This window comes from Meleagris gallopavo, chromosome 1 (genome assembly GCF_905368555.1).
Source record: "Meleagris gallopavo chromosome 1, MGAL_WU_HG_1.1, whole genome shotgun sequence".
NCBI lineage: Eukaryota > Metazoa > Chordata > Aves > Galliformes > Phasianidae > Meleagris > Meleagris gallopavo.
In genome coordinates this window covers 42,434,657-42,451,249 of record NC_139404.1, presented here as the reverse complement: position 1 = coordinate 42,451,249, position 16,593 = coordinate 42,434,657, and the positions used below count along the sequence as shown (strand labels likewise).

The 16,593-nt window shown below is 34.9% G+C and overlaps 1 protein-coding gene across 3 annotated transcripts in view; it reads left to right on the top strand.

Moving 5' to 3' along the window:
* The window catches only part of KITLG (KIT ligand), a 54,346-nt gene that overhangs the window by 9,043 nt on the left and 28,710 nt on the right, over positions 1 to 16,593 (top strand). For all 3 annotated transcript variants that reach the window (XM_019613664.3, XM_085222536.1, XM_010708899.4), the window contains exon 2: positions 16,204 to 16,317. In XM_019613664.3, coding sequence (XP_019469209.1) covers positions 16,204 to 16,317 — 114 coding nt within the window. The remainder of the gene's footprint in view (positions 1 to 16,203; positions 16,318 to 16,593) is intronic.

Here is a 16,593-nt window from a genome sequence, read left to right as displayed (position 1 = left end):
ATTTCTGCACTTCTGGAATCCAGGATCCGGAAGTTTTCTCTTTGACTGCTCTGTTTCTTTCCACTCACTCTAAGCTTCATTTCTAGTAAATGTTTTCTATAAGTTCCTGGCAGTCTGTCAAGTGGTCACTTTTATATCATATCAGCTTTCTGAGGCCCACTTCAAATATTAATCTTTCATATAATCTCTTTTTACTATATTTCATGTTGTCTATAAAAATTAAGGATCTCAGGATTAGAAAGAAACTCCTGTTCTGTGCAATCTATATATTTATACAATCACATACATACTTGTAACCTAACCAGATATGAAGAGCCACATGAAATACTGATCTGCTGCTTTTGGAAGTGACACTGCTTCTTCTTTCATAACTTCAAACATTTCCTTAACGTATTTAGAAAATCTGTGCTTTTTTTTTTTTTTTTAAGAGTCAAATATTTACTGAGATCAAAGGAATTTCCTGTAGACATATTTGTTATTGCTTTCTGCTCTATCTCTTAGCTTTGTTATGTAACAATATAGGAAATAACTGATTTAGTGTTTTAATTTGACATTTAAATCAACGGGAGTGATTTTTTTTTTTTTCCCCTTCACTTTCTTTCTCTTCAGCGTGTTATTTGAAAGAATCTCTTCTCACATGTGGGTTTTAGCGATCAACTAGAAATTTGTCGTAAATGATTGCAGTACTTTTGGTCATTTCACACTGCAACAGAAAGTTGTTGACATCTACAAATGGTCTGAGGCATATGTAAAGTTAATTTAATTGTAGCCTACTGGTTGATTTATATTGAAACAAGTCCCTTGCACTTTGTACCCAAGAATGTTATTTCAGTTTTTGCTGAACTGTATCTATTCGAAGTGCTAATTGCCCAACTATCATGTGCTTTTTGTCTTAATTTACTGTGACAGGTTCCTTTTCTTAATATGTAGCCTCTATTACTTATTTCAGAGCGAATGGCTCAATTCCTGCAAAACTGTGAAGAATTTTTTACTTGTCCATGTTGACAAGTATCACTTAAGTGATACTTGCTGGGAAACTGCATTATCACTTATGAAAACACCTAAGTCTTACTCTGGAATTTTAGAATATAGGAATTGTAGAATTTATATTCTGAAAAGATATCAATAATATCAATAATGAGATCTTTTCTGTAGGATTAATTATAGAAGCCAATGAAATTTTGTGGTAGATAAGGTAAATTGATGTCTGTTCTTTAAAAGGAGAAATTCTAGGAAACATCTGAGAATTAGGTATATAAATCATATAAAATATCATATTAGATCATTTCAATATTTGCGTGAGTTTTCCTGAAAGAACATCTGTAGGAGATTGCAGCTAAATGTGTATCAGAATTGTTTTACTATTGACTGTGGTTCTCTCTAATTCCCATGAATGATTTTGACCAAGTGTAAAACTGTATAACAAGTAAACTCACTAGACAACTGCATTTTTTAAATGTAACCCCTCTGAAAATCATCACTAAAATTAAATAGCTATTGTGCTCCATCATTGCAAATGTTGTGAGGAGACCTAAATTTCATCAGTTACTTGCTAAATTCAAAGGTTTGTATTACTGATGTCTTAATTATGTATTAAAATTAATGTTAATTGCATGTTGAAAGCATATGCATTTAGTAGGCATTTATATTTCTCCAAAATTGTGGAGACATAACAAGTTCTTTTTTTCTCAGAATATTTTTCCTCCAGGTATTTATGCATTGCTGTAGCCTACCAAGCCACAGACTGACTTACTCAAACTTTTATTTTGTGTGTTTTACTGTAAAGGTTTTGTAATTTTTAAGGAAAATTTCAAATGAGGCTTTAGGTTTCTGGCTGGGTATTTGTAGTTCTCTCTTAGCATAACTCGGACAAAAACATCGAGGTGATTGTTGAATGGCATTCATATTCTGTAGTCACAATTCCATGACAATGAAGTTATTTGGTGTATATTTACTGTGTCTCTTTGCTCTAACTGGAAAGGTTCTAACTGCACAAGGATATATATCAGAAGAATGTGTCTGGTCTGCCTGAAAACATAGGAGACTTGTGGATTTAGCAGTGAGACTGTACAACATACTTGCTGTTCCCCGTGTCCCTTCACTTGTCTCACTCCATGAAACAAAACCAAGAAACACCCCCAAAAATACCAAACATACATACACACACACAAAACTCAAACCCACCAAACCACTTGAATATTAGTTATAGTTTATGTGGAAGGCACTAGCATTTGAGTCAGGCTATAACTTACAATTTGTGTTTATTTTGCAGTAAAGGCAAGATGTTTGTAACTTGGTACAAATCAGTGTTCCTGGTTTTTCCTCAATTTTCTTAAATATACAAAAACTCTTAACACACTTACTCATTTTTCATTTCATTAGAGTTAATGAATATGTCCAGATCTTAAAAAGATTTTTTCTTAACAGCTTGACTCTATTGTTGTGTTGTCAGTTGATTTGTATTTAAATCAGTCAATAGGAGGAAGGCTCTATATTAAGAGCTCAATAAAAGGAATAGAAAATCATAGCTCCTGAAAAAGAAATGATTTTAATGTACTAAGGTTCATTGTGTTTCAAAATAGGTGAATAATGAGAAAGCATTGAAGCAAATTACTTAGATTTTCTCCCTTAGAAAAGGCTAAGAAGAAAACTAACTAGCCCCGTATTGTGTCTCTCTGATCATAACTCTCTGAGGGAAAAATTGTATAAGGACAGAAACCAAAGTGTATTGTTAATTTGTCACAGGGCAAAAATTTAAGAGGTAATGTTCTTTAATTGTTAGCAGTCTCATATTGTTCAGTCTAGAAGAAGGGTTCACAGATTGATGACAACATGTGCAGACTGCATAAATTACTCAGGTTAATTGATACTAAAAGAGATTCTGAGGAACTTTTAAAAGGTTTAGAGAAGATAGAGGAACAGATGGCATGATGGCAAGTGGAGTTCATTGTGTTGAAGTGTAAGGGGGATGCATTTTGGAAAGAATATTTTGAAATAGCTGTAACTACATTAATAACAGCAGTGTTCATTAGTTGCAAAAAATACTTGCAAGCTCTCTCCTAATGTACTTGTAGCTGTACTTGATCAGAAAAAAATGGATGAAAATTCTATCTATTGTACCCTTTGTAGAACAAATTGGTCAGGATACTGGAATGTAATGGAAGCAGAAAAAAGTAAGAAATGTAGTATTTTTATGATGGTAAGAGTCAGCCACCTTAAACAAAGTCCTGGTTGTGCATTGGAAAAAAAAAAAAAAAAAAAAAAAAAAAAAAAAAGAACAAATAGTACTGAAATGGTAGTCCTAAAATGGACAAAAACATTATATGGAAAAAATGCATATGAAGGGGAACAGAAAGCTGAGGGCAAGAAACTACTGAGAGAGATGTCTAGAAAGAGTAATACGCAAGAAGTAGCATACAGTGATTACTGAATATAACTGATCTTTTCATTACTGCAGAAGTAAAGAAATACTTAATAAAGTGGAAAGTCAGAAGATGCTAAAACAGACAGTGCTACCTTCGCACTTAGTTGCCAGTCTGGAAAGCTTTTTGATGGCAGATATAATGCACCTTGAAGTGCAGCTTGATAAAAGTCAGCCCAAAAGGTCACTAGTAACAAAAGGAGTAGTTCCAGTCTTCTCATCCTTGCATATCTCTTTTATGCCTTCACTCATTCCTCAGGGATTAGTTTTCTGTCTGAGTTGAATTGGCCAGTCACTGACTCTGAATTTACTGACATGGTGAAGGGTCGGATGAATGTCAGAGCAAGGGAAGCTACAGAAAAGGAAATGCTTACAGCCTTCTTACAGCAACAGGGCAGAGCTGTTAGATTGCTTCAAACCATCTCATTATCCACCACTGAATTAAAAACGTTATACAGTTAAGTGTATAACTTAAGGTTAAAAGATGTGGTTATGTTAGTGATTATGAAAGCTTTGTATATTCTAACTTATGCAATTTGAGAAATATTTCTCATATATGCAATATATTCTGTAACTTTGAACAATTTTTATTATTATTATTATCATTTTTTCAAATTTATTCTCTGTGGCCGCAAGACTGATTGTGAGCAAATCTGACACCTCTTAGTTTCCAAATCTTTATTGCTTTAATTGTACAAGTCAGATTTGGCCTAATTTTAAACTCAGTTTTTCATATAAAACCATCTGCCAAAATTACCATCTGTAACAATTCAGTCTGTAGTTTTGGGAAAAGGAAAACCCTTTGAAATATATTGTAACTGATTTCCAATGTACATTGTTCTGAAGTGACTTTGTACAGTGCTTCAGATTTCTAAAAAGGCCATTTTGGAAATTTGCTTTCTGTAAAACAAGCATGGAAATAATGTAAGAAAGAACTTTTAAAATTAACAATGGCATAATGCGTTTTAATAAACCTTGAAAAAGGAATTGATGATCATTTCCTGTGATAAGAAAACGTGCAGTTGGAGAAATAATTGCTTAGATATTTTTGACATATGGAAGTGTTTTCAATTTAGATTGAAAAAAGAAAAAGAAAAAAAGTGCAATTGATCTTACTAATGTCCAAGTTAATGGCTTTAGAACTGGGCATAATGTATTTGTAATTGCTGAGGTAAATGGCTTATTGCCTTCCCAGTCCTTAAATTGTCTTACAAGCATACTTAAATGTTTTGAGGATTAGTTTCTAATTTGATTTGTCATTTGTCTACAGTCACACAAGCTGTAACTTCAAGGCATTTGAGATTAATCTCATCCATTGGTGTAATACTTTGAGTAAATATTCTTTTCACGAAATATATGTATACTTAATATCCTTGTATTCTAATAGCAGTGTAAATGTAATTCTTTCACAGGTTATCACCTTAAAGCTAAATCTTTCAGTATGGTTTTGATTATGCATAGAAAAGCATCTGATTAAAGTTATGCAGGTATTAAAAAGCTGTGTAAGAGCTTAATGTATTTTTTTCAAAGTAGAATTATTTACTGGGTAGCTTTCATGAATAACTAAGAGAGATTTGAGTTTAAATCAAAATCTGAAGTTAAAACGTGGTGCTGTTTGTTTGTTTTTTCTTTTTTTTTCTTTTTTTTTTTTTTTTCCCCAGCCAGAAGATAGATGACTTTCTGGTTTTGTTTTTCTAGGTTTTATTTGGAAACAGCTGAGATAAATTTGCATGAATCTCATAAACATTTCTTGGAACATTCCTAATAAATACAGCTCAGATTGTCAGGTACAGTGATAGGAAGAAGCACAAAACCAAGATCTACTGGAAACTTGAAAATGAATAGTTTTAAATAGGTCCAGGGAGCATAAGCCTGACAGTGTCGTTTCTGACGGGCTCACTGAAACTTCATTTGATGAATTTTGACAACTGTGGAATCATATGTTCCAAGTTTTTGAATGATAAAGTTTAAACTTAGATATTTCCCTGGGTGCATATCATGACAGACCTTCTGTTTAGCTAACTACCATACCAAGAAACACTATGTAAGTGAAAAAAGAACAATAGGATTTTTGTTGTGACAAATAAATTCAACATGTTCAAAGTCCTCAGGGTTTTTACTGTCTCTTCTGATAGTTTTAGAAACTTAGCAGCAAAGCCAAATGATGCTGCTTTCATTTTTCACATTTGTTGATTTTTAGTATACTGGCTTTTAAATGGCCTGCCTGTAGGGGCTTCGAATGTTTCCTTCTGAAAAATTATCTTCCAGACACCTGCAGTTCCTGTAAAGAAGGAAATAAATAAATAAATTGCTGTAGATTACTGTCTAAATGTCTGCAGTGGCTGATCATGGGACCACAGGGCTACTTCTTTTTCTAACAACAGGTGGTTTGTTGCAAATGGAACATGATGTGGAAAAAGTTATTTATTTGTTTCAAAACTCATATAATATCTAGTATACATTACTACGTTAACTTTTCCTCTTAGTATTCACATACAGAACATGGTATGTCTTTTCTAGATGTAATGTAGTGTCTTGTATGCAGGATGAGTGTAAAAGACTGTGAAATCCATAAAACCACTTCTTAATGTCATGAACAATATAGGCACATCATAAATGGGCATTATGGTAAATTTATTGATTAAAAATTAAATAAATAAATAACTAAATGGTGAAGAGTAGAAACTAAAGTTTCAGTGTGGAAGAACGTGACCTGACCCTACATGTACCTACAGCTGAGATTTGTAGTGGTACTCCTTCATCCTGTGGTAGAATGTTGCAAGAGTACTTTTCAGCCTTGTTACATACTCCAATGTAATCATGTGGGCTTAGGGTAGTATTTGTTAAAGTATATTTTGAATTCTGAAAGAGTAAGTAACAGCTTTTGTTTCTTACATATGTTGAAATATTTAAGTATCACTGTTAATGATGGAAGAAAACAAAAAACAAACAAACAAAAAAAAGGCATAAATATTCCCCTAAAGATCCAGTGTTTAGAATTTTTTTTTTTTTTTTCCCAAAGTTGTAATTGCTTTTGGAATGTTTCACCACAGTTTTGTCCAAATGTATGACTTATATATATTTTTTTAATAAATGTCTTCTAAATGCAAGTTCAGCTTCTTCACCAACATTTTCCATGAGAAAAAATGTATTACATTGTAATTTAAAGTTAGCAACTAAGTTTTTGGTGGATCAAAGTGAACACTCAATTCTGGTGCACAGAAATTTCCTTTTCAAGGCTTTTCTATATTGTTGCAGGTGCTATTGCCTGGAATATATCCAAAGAAGCTAGCTTTTGTGCCAGTAAATTAGGAATACATTCTATGTCAACTGCTACTTATCAATGGAAGAAACTGCTCTAACGAGGAACAGCCCCATTTAAAAGTTACATGACAGAAAGTGTTGATTTTAAGTTGTTAGCTCTTCTTCACTTTTTAAGTAATCACCTGGCTGGGTACTGCAATTGCAGCAACAATGGTCTGTGAGAGGTAGGATAATCCTCTATTTATATCTGCTGGAGAGAAGAGCCTGTGATACTACGGGACTAAGCAGAATAAATCAGTACATTCTGTGATCTCTGAGAAGAGAAGTGGAGTCTAAGAGGAAGTGAGTCACTGGTTTATTTTCTAAGAGTCTGTTTTGTTGGTTTTTGTTTGTTTGTTTATTTATTTAATATTGTCCCTGTAATCTAGCACTAGAAGCCATACAGGCTTTGATGTTAGGCAGAATAGGGACTCAGAGAATGTTGATCTGAAGAAATGGATCAAGGGAACAAATTGAATAGATGCAGGTATAAATATGTAAGCAAAGTAGCAGTGTTGCTGTGAAAACAAGCCATTAGTACACACAAACTGGACAGCACAAGAGTTACCAGAATAGTGAAGATCTGGAACAAATTCAGACAAAAGTAGTTTTGTAATTGCTTCCATTCCCACTTCACTCCTCCACACTTTCTATTTGATATTATCCAGAAAGAACTGTCCAACTCTGCTGCTGTACCCTCACCTTAAGCACTGTGTGCAGAATAGGGCACCACAACATAAGGTCACAAAACTATTACAGTGTCTAAAGGAGGGCTATAAAGATGCTGAAGGGTCTAGAGGGCAGGATGCATGCATAGTGGTTATCATCCCTTGGTTTGTTCAGCCCAGAGAAGAGGAGACTGAGGGGAGGTCCTGTGGCAGCATATACTTCCTCATGAGGGGAGGAGAGGGACAGCACTAAGCTCTGCTCTGGTGACAGTGACAGAACTTGAGGGAACAGTCTGGAGGCGTGTCAAAGAAAGTTCAGGTTGGAAGTAAGGAAAGGGCACTTCAGCCACTGGAACAAGCTACGCAAGTCACCAAGCTTGCTGGAGTTGAAGAAGAGTTTGAATTTTGAGTGGTCCTGTGTGGAGCCAGGAGCTGGACTTGATAACCCTTGTGGGTACCTTCCATGATTTGATTACAAATGTCAGGTGGTTATGATATCAAATGAATGAGGCATCACAGCATTCTACTAGAGTAGTGCCTATCTCTCTATGTACTTCAGGTAACTCCTAAATTTGATAGCTGACAATTGCCATGGGGCTATTGAACTCCAGGAGTACTATTTTCTTTTTATTACCTGTTGAGGAGGACTGTCTAGATCTATCCCTATATCTTGGAATACAGGTTACTTATAATTATGATTTGCCTGGGCTATAACTGGGTGGACTGCAAACTAAACAGTTCAGCCTGAAGTTGGTCACAAGATCTTCACGAAGTCAGAGGCACTGAGAAAAGCTGCTGGAGCTCAGTCCCATGATAAGAACCGTATAATTTATGCAAACAATGTTTCTCACCTTATCCTGAGTGCTCTTGTAGGCCACTGGTGTAGGCAGCTGTAAAAAGTCAGGAAGCTAATAGTCTCATGATGCATAGTGCCATACTGATGTGACAAAATATTCTTCAGAGCTATCAAAGCTTATTCTAGTGTTGGCAGATCCAGGAGACTCAAACAGTATTCTTTAATCACATTTAGGCTTGCAATTTTAAGGAAGTAGTACAAATAAGGTAGGTGGATCATACACAAATCTTAACTGCATTGGCATCTAGTTTTCTGTCTGTGTTAAACAATTATTATTTCTAGAACTCTTTTAAGTTTGTGTAAGAATATTTTTTGTTCTCAATTTTCACTTTTCACAAGTTCACATCCTTCAAATTTGTAGTTCACTTCAATTTCTTGCAGTTTATGTGCACAAAATATATGTAATTTGTTTTACCTGATAGAACAAATTAGCTGCTAGGGAGGGCAGAGACATTTTAATCATCTACATGAATTTCATTTTATGCCAAGTTTCAAAATCGTTAATACTTTCTCTGTTCTTGATTACTACTTCCTCACTGTTCTTTAACTACTATTATTGTAGTAGTTATCCAGATCCAAATTTATTGCACTAGATGGCAGAGGGTAAGAATTAAAGATCCTGTAGAAAATGTCTGCAACAACTCTTCTTTCACTTGCTTTACTGGAGCTTGAAAGTCTAAGTTTAAAAGAGATTGTCCTGTATATATTTTCATTATAATTCCATAGAATATTCAAGACAGTGGATTTTTTTAAAATAGATTTTAAAAGCAATCTTTAATTAAGTATATTAATTAGGAGAATCACTTTTAATTCCTCAAGAAAGTCATATCATTCACCCCCATGTGTATCTTGTCCTCCACATCAAGAAAATCTTGTATTTTACTTTGCTTTCCTTGTAGATTACTTAATAATGCCTGTGGATTTATGCTGGAAAACTCTTTCGTAATTTTTCCGAGGAATAGCAAAAGCAAAAAAAACAACTTCCTATTTTAAGTCTGTGGGAGGTTTTGTTGAGTCTTCTGTTACTTCTGTTTAGATTTTGCAAGTATTTTGGATCTCACTGTCTTCCTTCTTTAACATAACAAATAAATGTTGGTTTTTATCACACTTCAGTGGGACAGAAAAATTTCAAATTTCAATACTGATCAGTGATGAATGTAGTGGAAATTCATAAGAAAGGAAAATCCCTCACTGGTACTTGAGGCCCGATATGGCCTTATGTGCTGTATGTAGGACCCCTCTTAATTTCTGATTTTGACTTAAAAGGAAGATTTCTTACAAATCCTTTAAACAAACAAACAAAAAAACCCACAACAAACAAAAAACAAAAAACAAATAAATGACCTTTCTTCCCTTTTAAGCTTTCTTGTCTATAGAACTCCTGGTTCTTGGCAGAACTAGAATGTCATCTGATGGATGAGAATCAGTAAATATTTATATGGACACTGTTAACATAAGCTTCAGAGGCAACAACCATTTATCATTACCTGTCTCTTGGTAAATTCACTTCCTAGTGTTCGGGAACTAAACAAAATGGCTGTCATCCTGGACAGATTTAGGATGAAGGGAACTGCCTGAACCCCTGATTGTCAAATGAGATTAAAGAGTGAAGAAAATTTGTTACAGAGCAGATAATAAGTTTTAAGAGCTAAAGCCAAAATTTTCAGAACAGTGAAATATTTTACACTGCTATCCTTACAGTGATAGGAAACAAATAGTTTACACATTAAAGTGCTATCTAATACTCTAACAAATGTAATTACAAAATACTTGGATTAAATTGATTTTCAGTGGAAACTGAAAATCACTTCTTGCTTATTATGTCCATCTCAGTTCCAGTTGAAACATGCAAACCAAAGCACAGCAAGACAGTGCCTTACTAAGTGCAACAATAGCATATTGACTGGAGTAGCCTGCTGCTTCTGCATCTGTCAAGGAGAGCTGGAAGCAAAAGAGGATAATAGCAATAGGCCTGAGGTTGCAGGAAATGAAGTTGACATCATTCATTGTTTTCTCGGAGGAGTAAGACCACATAACTTAAATGTGTCTATCTCAGGAGAAAGATGTGCAGCACTGTGCAGAACTTGGGAATAGTTTCTCTTCCTGGATGAAGATACTATATAGTGAACAAAAAGTAGTTCTACGCTAGCATTTAGCAAGTTTAGAACTATTTTTGTCCCTTGACCTGAATAGTGATTTTTGATTCATTAACAGTGTAACTTAGAAACGAACAAGGTTTGTAAGCATCTGGATATAGCAAATGGCTTTTTCTTTTTGCACGGGACTAGTAGAATCCAGCAAGTGCAACCTTTGCATTCTGCTACCAGAGATACTGGTCTTGCTGATTAAGCATTCCAGAAGTCACCCACTGGAAAGCAAATGATCATGTAAAGGTTAGGGGAAGGAGTTTAATGGTTGCAAAATCTGTGGAATTTCAAATATAGGATGTTAGACAGATGAAATAACTGTGAAAGCATGTTGCTTGTTCTGTTTATCTGAATGTAGGGGGCATCAATATTTGCTTACATTTATAACACTGATTCATTATTTTCCTTCCTCTTTACACTGTGAAATACATTTATATTGCTTATTTTAGACATTAGTCAAAATTTTGTAGAAAAATATTCAGTATTTCGTAACTGAATACATATTCAAATATTTCATGTCTAAAACGCTCCACAGCTTAATCTGCGAAAGTAACTGTCCTTCTCTAGCTGATGTTTAAATCAGAATAAAAGTAAGTTGCATTGATGCTCCCTGATGAATTTTATTTACCTTTGTCATCATTCTTCCTACTACATCATTGTTGAAAAAATGAAGATTAATATCACTCACTAGAAAAGTATGTATCTGATTTTTGTAATAATAACAAAGCATTTAGTGTGTGATCCAGAGAACCATAGTTGTCTCACCCCAGCAGGGTGACTCACTTGGCTGGAGAAAGGTTCCATTTTGTTCAATGGACTGCCAAAAGGTTGTTCAAGAAAACTCATATATTGACTGCGGAGCTTCCCAGAAGTCAGGGTACCCAGATGGAGGAGCATGTGCAAGACGAGGATACACATAAACGTTCTGATGCCTCCGTGCCGAATGTCTTTTTTTTTTTTTTTTTCCTCAAAGTAATGGCTTGCCAGTATAAATGCATATATCTTCTGAAAAGTAAATGTCAGAAATATCCGCGTACCCGCATATTGCTCCATCTAATGCCAAAGATGTCATAGGTGGGAAAGTACCTCCTGTGGTAATTAGGAGGTAGGTACCACAGGAACTAATTGCAGCTCCTATGAGTTGGAATTACCCTGTCTGGTGGAAATTTAACCTAGATCTGTCACTCATTAGTTACTACTCTAATCTGTAGGCTATAATATTCAGTCTTCTGAAGGACAGTGATGGTTGCATGGTGGACTTAGTGCATGGACTTCATGCAGTGGTTCTTCTAATTACACTGAAGTGCTGACTCCTGGATATCTGAAAACACATAGGAAGCTTTCCAATTCAAAAGGTTCTTGCCAAAATAATTAACTGGTTTCAGAACTAGGTGGTCCTGGGTGGATGACATTTTTTTCACCCCTTATGAATTGTTTTGAGTCTTGAGCAACACCTAGTATTTAAACAACTTTTAGACACACCCATTCAAAGTGATAAAGTTAGTGCTATCATTTGCATGGGTGGAGATAGCACTGAATACCATGGAAATGGGAAGTGAGACTATATTCTATACAAATGCTCTTCATTGACTTCCATGTGTTTCCATGCTGACGTAAATTTCTTACTTATTTAAAGACAGTTTTTTCCTAGCTTTATTTCTGTCAGTGTTAGACAAAAATAACTAAGTAGATCACTGGACGTGTGAAGTAATTATTTTACTCTTATGATTCTGGACACTCTTCATTTTTTCTTTGGATCTTATTACAAATACTTGTTAAGATATAAGTGTGAACATTAAGTTGAGTTCACGACTTACCAACCAATATTTTCTGTAGCAGAGGTTCACAAGCAGCAAAACTGCTTGCAGACACTGTGTGAGGAAGCAATGAGAGATGTTCCTAGCCTAGAAATAAAAAGTAATTTTGGAAGGCTTGGCTTCAAGTGAATTATGTTCCACACTGTCAGCTAACTCTGCTACAGCTGTGTCTTATTTGTAGTTAATTGGATGGTGTGCTCAAGAAACTGAGTGAAAAGTTCCATGGCTAACTTGATCTTAATGAAAAAAACTTATAATGAAGAATCTGTTCATCTGTGCTGTTATTCTCTCTCCTTGTGCTCAATTATTTTTGCTTTTAATTATTTCTACTAGTTTTGATAATTTCTTCTCAGTTATGATTATAATTATTTTCAGTATGAACTAGATATTTGGGAATATCCAGACTTTCCAGTGTTTTGTTTATTTAGTAATATGGCTTTCCTCTTGCTCCTTTTCCACTTCAGGAGTTTGCTGACTGTTAACTAGAGCAATTGTGTATCTTTGATAGCATATTGTGAAAAGCTACAAGCACTCATTCTTCAGCCTTTGTCAATGCTCAAAAGTGTATGAATTACAGTATACTGAACAACCAAAATGAAAACATCACTGATTTACAGTTAAAAGCTTCAACACTCTAGATTGTTGGTTAGGTCTGTAAAATGCTTTAAATTGAATTATGAATTGTGGTATATAAGCAATAATAAAAATCATATTCAGAATGATCAAAAGTGTGTAATCTAAGTGTTTCATTTGAATTATACTTGCTGGTTTAATCATTACTTTTCCCCTTTTCTAAAAGCAACTGAAATATTTAGCCTATTAATGAGATTTCAGAACATGAAAACAATTGGAATAACTCTCATTTTTGTGCCTAAAATAGAGCAAGACTCTCTAGTATACAGATCCTCCTGTCTACTATATATCTTCATTTTAGTGTTAGTAGATGATGTCTGATTAAATTCTGTGGCCAGCTTTGAAAGTCCCATTTTAGCTTGGAAGTAATTTTATATGGAAATGTTATGACTGCTGTGTGGGTAAGTCTCATTTATGCTTAGTAAAGTGTAAAACTGGAATCTCTGTTTATGAAGCTATTGTTTAAGCTTTCCTTTTGTTCTGCCCTTGATTTAATTCAATTTATTTGAGTTTTGCTCAAACAGCAGGTTTGGTCATTAGTAAATAATACAAAAATAGCCTAGCTTTTTGATCTGTACAATCTAGCTCCTTGATCTATACAGCCCTTACACACAGTGTGCCTACAGGTATGTATAATATAAATATTTTCTAAGTAGGAATAATGAAAAGATTCTAGATAATAGGTGTGTTGAAACTAGGAGTATTTTTCAGATTTTCTGTTGCTGATGGATGACGTAGGACAAATAAACAAAAAAACTCAAATATCTCTAAATTTGCAGAGGATTTGTTTTTGAGAGCAATTACAAAAATAACTATGTTTTTAAATTGTGTCATTTACATAAGTCAAAATATGTTGTATTCTTATTATTTTACATAATTATAAAATTTGTCGTGATTTTAAATTTCATGTATAGGCTATCTTTTTTGATCAAAAAGTATGAAAACTGGCCAGATGCATCGGAGCTCTGATTGTATTTAGAATACACTCTGTTTTCATGTTACTCAGTTGACCCGGAAAAAAAATAAAAAAATAAAAAAATTCAATGAATGAGTTTTGTTGCTTTTCTGATTTTTAGATTGTTAGATCAAATTCTGTCTTACGACACTGATGCAAGTCAGAGAACAAATTCCATCTTCCTTTACTACTTTGTTTTGAGGAAGAAAATAAAGAAATCAGTGATTTCTGGCATGAACTTTATCTCCAAAGACCACATAAGAGAAACTTTCCTCATGCTCAGTGAGTGTAATTGTTAGTGACTATTTAACTCTGAAGATAAAGAATATATGTTTTACATTAAAATGGTATATTGCCAGTCCATTTTTGGAGCTAGCTGTCATAAACTTCTTGTCTTTCTTATAACAATCTTGTTTCAAAAATTGCAGTGGGAAAGTAGTTTCTTAACTGAGGTCACCTTCAGTTCTTTCTCTGATTCTGTGGTTTCTGTGAAGAGATGTTTCCTTGACCACTTAAAGCTAGTCTCACTAAGATTCATGCTTTTACACAGTAATTTTGCAAGGAAATCTCCAAGGTCTTTTCAGAGGCTACCTGTTGCTGCAAGATGCAAACATAGAGCAGAGTTATAAACACAGTGAGCTTGGCGAAATTACTAAAGAGGAGGAAAGCAAGCCCCGATGTTCCAGGTCTCACTACCCTTTCATCAGAAAGCCAGGAATTGACACAGAGTCTGTGACCGCTTCATAGCATCTCCTGAGAGCTTGGATGGTTTATAACACTGTATAACTGCAAAGCTTTGTATTGTGTATTATATAGTGGTTTTGCAACAGTATCTAACTTCACATGACTTCTAATATATTCTCGTAGTGATTATTTGTACAAATATAACCAGCATATCTGCTGTTTCTCTACAAGGGTAGTAGCAGTCCCAGGGTTTTAGAGCTGACTGAATCAGGAAGTTGGCCTATCTGAAGGTTAGTGCAGGAGAACAGAGACAGCAGCTGACTCTCTGGTAGGGCTGGTGCAGCCATCTCACCAATACCAGTGTGGAAGAGAAGACAGGAAGGCCAATTATATTTTCTGGCAGCAGCCCACACTGAAGTTTTGCCTAAATGAGTCAGGAAGCCATAATCTAATAAAACAAATGACAGGTTTTACTTGAGACATCAGATATATGTATGATTTAAGAGATAGGACAGAGATTTCCTTATCATTTAACAGCTCTGCTAAGTTGCCTTTAAAGTTCCTTCATGTTCACATTGCTCTGAAGTGATCATAATCTTCAAGCTTCCTCAGCCCCTCCAGGTTACTCTAATGATACTTGATCTTTTAAGTTTGTAATTTTCTCTCTCTGCTTTCCTAGAGAGCTTCAACCATGCTGTTTAATTTGCTTTGGTTTTAAACTGAGGAGTGAGGTTCCATGTGAAGGCCAGGCTGATGATAGTGGGTCTTCAACCTGGCCCAGAGAGAAGATGGGCCTGAAGTGTATAATGGTTCATGCAGAAGCAAATACTGGTCCCAGTCTTGCCCTTGCAGAGGCCTGAGAGCCTGCACAGGCAAATTCCCTACTTGCAGTAAACGTACACCATCATCACTTCTTGCTGACAGTTTCAGTCAGCTGGCACAAGCAGCTTCATAGCCTGAGGCAACTTTTGATTATCCATAACTTAAACGCTTTAACATTCTGGAAATAAAGATCTATGGCTTAAACTTGGCACAGGGCTCTGTGGAAAGCCAGCAAAGCAAAAGAAACAGCAGAAGGCAAAGAAGCTCAGGAGATGTAGCCAAGGAGATACCCAGGTGCATCACAGCTAGTTCTAGTTATCTTCTGTTCTGGCTGAATCTCACAAGCCTGTGAGCATTGCATTGCTCTTCCTAATAGGACTGGAGAGGGAAGGTAGTGCTAAAGCCAAGCTGCTGTTCCCGATAGGCCAGGGCATGTCACCTATCGTTTTGCTGCTTGAGATCCTGGTGTTTGGGCAGAGTTCAGCTGTGGTTTTGCCTACAATTTAAGTATACAAACGTAATGGCTGTGATTATAAACTTTGACCTTTTATCTTGCTGTGATCTGTTATTTTTTTCCTTATCATCCACTATCACATTAGAGGCACAGGTTTATCACATACCTAATCAGATGAAAGATCAGAAGGATTTCCTGCAAGCAATCTGATGGCTTAATATCAGTTTTTCCATTATTACCCTAAAGGTACTTTTCCAGAATTGATCAATTAAGTGCATTTGCATGGACACTTGCCATACTATAGTACTATGAGTACATGCTCATGAAAGCTGATAAGTATTGTTGCATCTAGACTTCATCTATGAAAAGAATGACTACAGTCTTTTTATTTAATGTTTGGAGATTGTTCATTTTTTTTCTTTGTTTCTTTTTATTGAATACAGACTTGGATTATCACTTGCTTTTGTCTTCAACTACTCCTACTTAATCCTCTTGTCAAAGCCCAGAGTTCCTGCGGGAATCCAGTGACAGATGATGTAAATGATATTGCAAAATTGGTAAGTAATAGTTATTTTAAGTTATCCTTCGTGTTTTACAATAATCATGGGAGAATGGTGCTTAGATTTTTAAGGAAAGTTAACAAATCATGGTTAGAATCAATGGAATACTTCAAAATATACATATCCATTAATATCCGTCAATTTATCAAAACAAAATCCTTCATTGCAGAAAACAGAGAATAGTTTCAGAGTTCATTGAAAAGATGACTTCTTTGACCAAGTTGAAATAGATAGGTGTATGTGTTTTTTGGACTCTATACTTACATAAAAACT